This window comes from Ceratina calcarata, unplaced genomic scaffold (assembly GCF_001652005.2).
Source record: "Ceratina calcarata isolate Rehan_Ccalc_2016 unplaced genomic scaffold, ASM165200v1 scaffold189, whole genome shotgun sequence".
Lineage (NCBI taxonomy): Eukaryota > Metazoa > Arthropoda > Insecta > Hymenoptera > Apidae > Ceratina > Ceratina calcarata.
Window position 1 is genome coordinate 292,289 of NW_017140401.1, and position 9,118 is coordinate 301,406.

At 37.2% G+C, this 9,118-nt stretch overlaps 1 protein-coding gene across 1 annotated transcript in view; it reads right to left on the bottom strand.

Moving 5' to 3' along the window:
* The window catches only part of LOC108621945 (transmembrane and TPR repeat-containing protein 1), a 258,139-nt gene that overhangs the window by 130,713 nt on the left and 118,308 nt on the right, over nt 1-9,118 (bottom strand). The window contains exon 2 of the mRNA XM_018019556.2: nt 3,334-3,511. Coding sequence (XP_017875045.1) covers nt 3,334-3,511 — 178 coding nt within the window. The remainder of the gene's footprint in view (nt 1-3,333; nt 3,512-9,118) is intronic.

Below are 9,118 nucleotides of genomic sequence, written 5' to 3' on the forward strand. Positions count from 1 at the left end.
GTAATAGTCCAGATTCATGTATTCCAGAAAAATATACTCGAACCTAATGTTAAGAAGAATAAAGTGTTGAACTGATAGATACAGATAGATTGTAGATATAGATGGTACTTAAAGTTTTAATTTCAAGTTACTCTGACTAATCGATACAAATACTATTTTCACGACGTTACAAGAATTTTAACTTATTAAATACTTAAATTAAATTATTGAGTATGAAAGGTATTGATCCAATGTGGTCTTTTTAGTGACTGGATTTATTGAGAGTGTTCTCACTGACGAGGGGCAGTTTTATATAGAGAAACAGTGAGCCTAAAGAGCCATTCTTACTTACGGCATGCGGACAGTAAAAACAGTGCCGAAGTTAAAAGTGCAAGTTATAGGAAAAGTATAAAGGCTGGGTGCCTTAATCATACCAGCTGGACTGGCCGACTCCAAGCAAGGAAACTGACCGCTGCCCGCATACCGTAAATAGAATTGGCTATTAAAAGTGACTAACTGGACAGAAAAATCTTCTGGTGGTCAAAAACGCAACCTCTAAAGTCTAAAGCACTTAGTAAGCAGACGCTGAAAACCCTAAAAAAAAATCCAAGGACCGCGAGAATCTAACGGCAGCTCCAAGGAGCGCATGAGTAATAAAAAATTCTAATTTTCGTGAACTATTTCTTACGACTTAAGTGCTTCATACTTGAAGGCTTCAGGTATGAATTGTCATGTTTCAACATCTATCTTATTAAAAAGTTGTCAACATATAACCAATACGCAACGATTTATAGTAACGTCACAAGCTGAGGAACATTTGTACAAGGTTGAATGTGTACACACACGTACATATGTGTACATAGGCGTTGCACGCTTGTCAATGGTAGGGAGATGCGTGGCTCCTTGTCGAATCAGTTTGCACGGGGGCCGGCCACTGTTTGCCGAAATGATCAAGCGGTGAAAGCATCGGTCGCCGGTTTCTGGCTGTCGGATCAAGCCCCTCGACCGTGCGCGTTGAAAGGAACCGCGTTAATTAAGTACAACAGCGCCCGAAGCGGTTGTTTCCAGTGTAAACCCTGACGGAACAAAGGATGAACCGGTTCGGAAGAGGGACGACAGAGTGCCAGCCGTGAAGAGGGTCACCGACCATCCCCTCTGGACTTGGATTGCTCGCGTCCGGCCCGACCCGATCTGCCTCCTTGTTTCGGAGCTTTGGTTACGCGCGAGATCGATCATATTATGGCCTATTGGGCCCGTTATGTGGGTCACTCCCGCATTAACACCGCGAATTGATTGCTAAAGTACCCGGAAGGGAGCCAACTAGCCTTATCGACGCGAAGATGAGTCTCTTTCTTGCACGACTTCTTTCTGCTATATACATACATAGTATCAGTGAGTAGATACTTCAGACAACTCTTTCATAGAACTCGTTTCTTTTCTATAATGATTAAACAACTAGTTGTATGATATTATATATGTATACAATAACTCATAAGATTGATAAAATGTACATGTATCTAAAACTATTATTTAGCAATACTTTCAACTAAGAATTTCATATCCATTATTAATAAAAGTAGACTGTATGCCGGATTTGTATGTAAAATTCTACTTTTGTATAATGCGCATATTTAATTCAATTGCAGAACACATTTAGACGAAATTTGAAATTATTATTTAAAATGATTCCAACTTCTGGAGAATATTATGAGGTAAAAATATGTTATCATTTAGACTTTCGAAGATAACGGGAAACACGGAAAAGCTTAACTCGTATGTATGAAAATTGAGCTCACTCTCGTATACTCGCACAACTACATCTACCGTGATTGCACATTGCATGTTCAAATGACAAAGGAAATTCCTGTCTGAAACGCATTTTTTAAACTGATACCATGAATATTTTATTTTGCATAAAAATCAACACACTAATAATCACCGACACGTATGATTTATGCATAGAAATACACATTCAAACTTTGTGCTTGCTGACCATAAAACTTATTGTCGTCTGAAATTGCATCCGCGTATTTCTTAACCGAAGGTAACGCGATCAAGGCATCACAATAACAAGGGACACGAGCAACAAGGGGTCGGCTCTCACGCAACGCGACACACGCGCGGCGACGCGTGTACGCACGTGAGCTCAGTTGAATGCCGTGCGTGACCGGCAAACGGTGCCGGGCATGTAATGGACAATCCACTCTTGGGAATCGATACCAGCAAAAGCTATGTATCAGGGTTACTGATTCAAGTTTAGGAAACGCAATATTTTTTTTTTATAACTCGTACACTCCCATTTGTAAATCAAGGAATGCAATCAATTGAATAGAAGCAGCAACCCTGAACTATGTATATACAAGTTGTAATAGACACAGACTCTTATTTATATAATAATTTCTTACTTTAATTTATGGAAAGCAGTATTGTAGTATGAACTCTATGGCTAAAAAAATTATTCTTATTCTTTAACAAAAATATCAATGTATGCAAGGTTGAATAATGAATAAAATATCAGAGTATTAAACATTAAATTACATAACTAAGAATAATGAAATAATTCTTTCACGAAAATTCAGCTTACTCAGTTTTTGTATCTTAAAACAATAAAACGCAATGGATTCATTGTCGTTTACAAAATGTTAATCCTCAAACTCTAGCAATTCTATTAGAATGATTATTATGATAATACAATAATTATAAAAAGCGAAATTACATTAACAAAGAAATATTATGCAATTATTTATTTTTAATGAAATTCTTAAGAGGCGTATACACTTTGTACAGATTCATTAGAAGTCTATCAATAATTTGGTCTTAGATTGCCAATAAAAATGTACGTACGTCAGCTTACTTTGACAATCGCTCGATCTCGAAGTTTGTAATATGCAAATTCCATCATTACAATTGAGTTTATTACAATATGCAGATCTTGAATGTCGAGGCAAGCTCGTGACTCGTTATCATTTTGTTTCCGTATAATCAACAGTGTACGATATACAAAGGGAAAAGCGAAGCAGTACCCCGTGTGGTATACAATAGAAAGAGTTTTATTGTTGTAAAAAGCTAGCTTATTTAGTATTATTAATTGTCAGCATCGTTTTTAAAATGTTTGCGAATCACACAAGGTATTGATACAAGTACGTCTTCTAAATAATACACAAGCTGTTTATTCAAATCCTTGAAAAAATGAATCAACGTACAAAAATAAGATTCATAAAACTTAAAATTCATTTGAAATATCTTTTCATAAAATGAAACAAAAGTCATTCATATAACCATTCTTATTGATTCAGCCTGTGTAATAAAACTTGAGCCTTTCCTATAACGATTGTCGTTGGAAATGTTACTTACCGCTTCAGTATGTACAGGATGGGCAGCAAACAGAAGGCCTGTCAAGGCAGCAAATCCCGGCCTCAACGATGCCACTGCTAGACTCACCCTTGTGACCAAAACGCATGCAATGGCGTGCAGGGCAATATTCGTCGCGTGATACCAGCTCGGCGTTAATCCCGACATCAAGTAGTTCAACCTGAAAATACGAAAACGTGTTAAATTGAAATCTGCCTCAACGATCGTTCCAGGGTAATAAATTACTTTGTACCGTGATGACATAGCTACTTCACTAATACACATTCTTGAGCAGTACTTTACGCAATATTTTTTGTAGCATTCTGTGTAGTATTTTATGTAACATTTTACATAATATTATTTATGTAATGTACGATAAATATTAATGTAAAGTAAAAGAATATTTAGCTATAGATTTCGTTACTGAAATTAATTTCAATCATTGAAAATGAAATGTATGAATAATGTAAAAATACGATGATACAAGAGTATTAACGATCTAATTTACGTTCAAAACATAATTATGCTATGACAGTAATTTGAAACGTTGTTCGCAGCATCGTTAAGCAGCAAGTAATCGAATTCCCTTACAGACCAGGAGGCGCCTCTAATTCTGGTCAGCCTACTCATGGCAGAGTATCGTTCTAACCGGCTAATTTCGTTTGATCTAATTGCTCGATAGTTGAAACCACGCAGTCCTTCTGACGGGGCTCTAAGTGAAATCGGTGAACCGTGATTGTAATTAGATAATTACAGCTGCGCGTTAGCCAGTAAGGGGTTTATTCTGTCTTCAAAGATATATTCCCGTGTTCCTACAGTTTCATGGTACTTACAAATTAAATAACGTAATTGGATCTCCCTTATATCAATTTGATACGCTCGCTATAAAAGTACGTATTATCGTACCAAATAATCAGATGAGCTTATTTGAAATTCCTACTAGAATAGAAATGAACGGAAGTTGGTTTACTTACTTCAATAATTAATATTTTCATAAATTTTTAACTATTTAATTCGTTTTAGGGAAAATAAATTGAGAAAATGAAGAACGAGTGAGAACGAAAACAAATGAACTATTTGTTGCTATAAAACGTACGAGGTTAGTTGAAAAAGTAGAAATTCGCTTCCGAGCAGAATCATCGTAGCATAAATACGAAAATTGTATATTCTCTAGACTCTGCTTGCGGTAATCTCCATCAGCTGACCATTCAAGAAATCGGAAAACAATGAGCGTCTCCTCGTTTCTAAGTAACAGCGGATTTGAAGCGCAGGGGAAGTTTTCATGGGGAATCCGCTTAAGTCGACCAAGATAATCGGATTTCAGAAAACCACTCCATATATCTATTCACTCGGTTCTGTCCATTCACCGCAACCGGTGTACGATTTCTTTTCCGACCTCTCTGTCCGTCTTTTTGTCACCCGTTTCTCTTTTAATTTCAAACCGAGTTCCACGAGCTATCGAATTTTTTATTTCTTTTTTACTATTCAGAGTGCATTTAAACCAAACGAGTTCTTCCCTCACTCCAGCAAGCCTCATAGCACTCTGTCACCAACTGTTATTAAAGCAAAAATTCGCTCAATTGATCTGAAGATATTATTGTTCATATATACGGAATCGATAAAAAATGTGACTCCAGATTATGCTCTAAACTTTGGCAGAATAGATTTTCATTAAACAAATACTTTATAGGGTTCTAACAAAGTCAATTCATGAAAGAAGTTATGTATAATTTTTTTAAGTTAAGATATTTACAGTACGGCGTTATAATAAACTCATTAATCAAAGATCATTTGATATTCATATTAACTCACCCTGTAAGATAGAAAATGTCGCTCAAGGTAACGGCCAACTGCAAAGTTCTTTATAATGTAATCATATGTTAAATACAGCCCGGTTAGATTGGCTAGCAGTGTATACATACAGGGTGTCCCAGAAAAAGTGTTAAAGCCAAAGAGAGGTGATTCTGTAAGTGTTTCTGAACAATAATTTCTTTTGCCAAAATGCAAAGTGAGGCACGGTTTTTAAATTATTAACGAAAAACACTGACCAATAAAAGACATGTAGGGTCTGCGCTAAGCCACGACCGAGCATCTATTGGCTAAGCGCGGCCTACGCGTTCTATTATGCGTTCATTAATCAATGTTTTTCGTTAATAATTCAAAAACCATAGCTCACGTTGCATTTTACCAAAGGAAATTGTTGTTCAGCAACACCTCCAGAATTACCCCTTTTAGGCACTAACACTTTTTCTGGGACACTGTGTACATATAAACATGTGTGTGACGTGAACCGATATGAAGTAGCTGGAAGATTTGCGAGAAGAGAAATCGGAGAGTGTCCGCAGTTAGTTAACGCATTAGTTACGAAATCCCTTTCTACAGTAGAAAGAAAAATAGGTGAGACAGCGAACCACCATCAGGACGAAAACAAACACGGTAGCTGCTGACGCGGCCGGGCAATAATTTTGAAAGTCTGCCGACGGCACGAGGGTTCGACGCCCCTGTGAGCTTGGCCCTGTTCCAGGTGTCAAGGATCCCCGGGGCTAGCCCGTAGGCGTATCCTGTCGACTCCTTGGACCTGGATCAACCCGAAAGAACTCGAACGTGTCACTTGCAAGTTTGCACGCAGATTTTACGGGGAACGTAATGCAGTCAGAAGCCCAACAATTATAATCTAACCTATGTATAAACCTTGCTAAAACCTAAGCGCATCTTGCTTTTGCATTGATCTTCGGTTTGATAAGTTTCTAAAAAAGAACCCGATTAGTAATCTTTAAGCTCGTAAGGAAACGAAACAGAAATTAGGGTATTTCAGACCGCGGCATTAGAAGAAAATTACATCAAATTAAACCCTGATCAACTACGTTCGGTAACCTAAAGCGATCTATGAATATCACGTTTTGCATATAAATTGATGCGGCATCTCCTCCGACGCGGTTACTTTTATCGCAGCGAGATCCAGTCAAAGATCGCGCTTTGAACATAAAATATCATTCCATGAATAAATCCCTTTTCGGAGGCGGCTCGTTCTGAGAACGACGACCGGCTATGTATTCGCAAGCAGCGGATGCCCTCGTTTCCGGCGTCCGTGGTATGTATTTAGCGAACGTCGAGACCAGACCGGCATTCCAAAACATTTCCGAGACGCAATCTCGCTTCACAAGGCGCGAGGAATACTACGGCGTTCGCGCCGTAAAGGATATGAGGGCTGCATATTTAGGATCTTCCTGTTTGCGCTTAAAGGGTTCCCTAGCCGTGACGCGCAACCTCGACGTACCCCCTCTGCTGTTGCTGTTGTTGTTGTTACGCTGTTGCTCTAGATTCGCTTCGGTTTCACTTGATTGTCTACACGGATTCCCGCGGAAAGGGAATTTGGCGCCGCGTCGATGTGCTGAATTCAATTAACGTTGCAAAATCCAATCTGCTAAGGGAAATTCTTATTTATCAAGTCTCACCGTTCCTTTTGTTATCAATTTCCTCTAAGTTCTCTATCGTCGAAACAATGTCTGAACTGTGCTAGTAATTTCAGATGTATTTTAATCTGGCTGGTGAGGTGGGAAAGTAACAAAACTGGTAAGTTTCGCAGACGTGTATAATGCGCATTCGACGAAGTCATTTTTTAATCAATGTTAAATTTATTGCTTAAGTGTCCTGTACTCTTATAAATATATAAAAGGTTTTTTTTAAATCTCTTTTAATAAACTGACGATTTTCATTAAGCTTCCCTGTTGTTAAAACAACATTTAAACCACATTGAAAAATTAAATGAGATTTTAATATTATAATGTTTATCAATTTTAGAACAATTACAAACTAAATTAAACCAAACCGAACTTATCTAACTCGACTATAAACATTGCCTATTATACATTAATTTCATATGCATTATTCCGATAGCAAACATAGTTCCACAAATATCGGTGGATTCCCTAGTAAAGTAGAATTTAATATTAGCTCACTTCCGAACGGGAAGTTAAAACTAGCGTCGCACCGATCCGTGCCACGGTATATTATGTCACTGCGAGATTCCCGTGTATTATAGGCCCGCGATATCCGTTTCGCCGATATATTATTCGTTCGACATTATGACGATCAATTCCACCCGAAACAGCGGGAAAATTATACTCGAAATAACATACGTAATCGCTGTTCCGTATGCACAGTATCTGTAAAATACAACGCGAGGCTATTACGGACGACGCGACGCGTTCACGCGATAGATTTGATGCTAATCGCTGATTTTAAGCACCTAAAATAATTATTGGGAAATTAGCCGCTTGCCAACGGACTCGACGCGCCTAACCATTTTCGATTTCGGTGGATTAGATCGCGTATTCACTCTTCGTTGAATGAAAAGGTGCAAATTGAAACCGATAGCTCATTTACATATTTTTTGGATAAATGTGAAATCTCCCAGTTATCATCAAAATTCTACGACGTGATAAATTTCGCCGATTATAACGTAGTAAATAGGTGTATAATTTCTTGTATATTGACTTTGGTCCATCTGGTTTAGAGTTGATGTTGTCACATCTCATTCGATTATGTTTTATGTTAATTGTTCTCACTTACAAACTAGAATATATATGATTTTTAAGAAATAAATTCATGATTCATTATAAATCTTCCAGTTTCAGGGGTATTGATTATTAATTTAGAATTTTTTTTTCAGATTTTTTGTTAAACATTTGGAAATCCTATAAATGAGAAGGTATGTACAGGTGTTCATTCGTTGACTTCTTATTCTTTTCCAAATGTGATCATTACGAGCAAAATCGGTTGATGTAAACGAGGATGCGAACATACATTCATTATTTCACAAATGTATAACTCATTACGAGCGTTCCATTGACGTGGACGTAGTCGTGAATATAAAATTCTGCCGTTTAACAAATCTGTCGGATTCTTTCAGCCGGAAGTACTATTGTTCTTGTAATAAAATTCACGACTACTTTCCCTGTGTCCATTTATTTCGTAGTCGTCCCTTCGTCCCATTATTGCCATCGTTGAGACTTTTTATTTCACGGCATTTTTTTGCCAGCGTTACCCCACGATCCTTTGCCTTCGCTCTGCCTCTCCCTTCGCTTGTTCGGGGCTGCGAAGGAGGTTTATATTTCTCATAATTAATTGGCCCCGACGGAGCGGGGAGTTTCTAAACAATGGTTAAAGTCGCTTCGTGATTTTCACGATTCAAGAAATAATGAGCTGCATTCATTGTCTTACAAAAGAGTCGCGAATAAAATTGCGTTGTTTATGATGTGACGTAATTGCTGGCTCGCTCAAATTCATTCGCTTGATTTTTATCCACTTGGATAGTGCGCTCATTTGAACGTCTCCTTCCTTATAAGTAAACCTAAACTAGCCAGTACCTCAGTATAACGTAACTTAGTCTTTATAAGAAAAACCATTACTTAACAGTTGCAAGAAACAATTATAATGTAATACAAGAAACATAAACGAATATAGTAAGAATACAGTAATATACGTTTAATCTCTACAGGGACGAATTTTTTAAAGTGAAAAAAATCTATTTAATTATTTTTTTGTTACGTATTTGTTTCTCACTTGGAATAATTCGAATTTAAAAGAACTAAATGTATACATATTTATCAATGTCCCTGAAGAGATTAAATACATATATTATGGCTATACATCAAAATAATGCCACGTCAGTGAAACTCTATTATTTGATGTTAATTATTATTACAAGCATTCGTGCAAAATTTCGAGAAGAATTACTAGCTCGTTTAAAAGATATTACAATTTTAATTTACCTATACTTATGGAG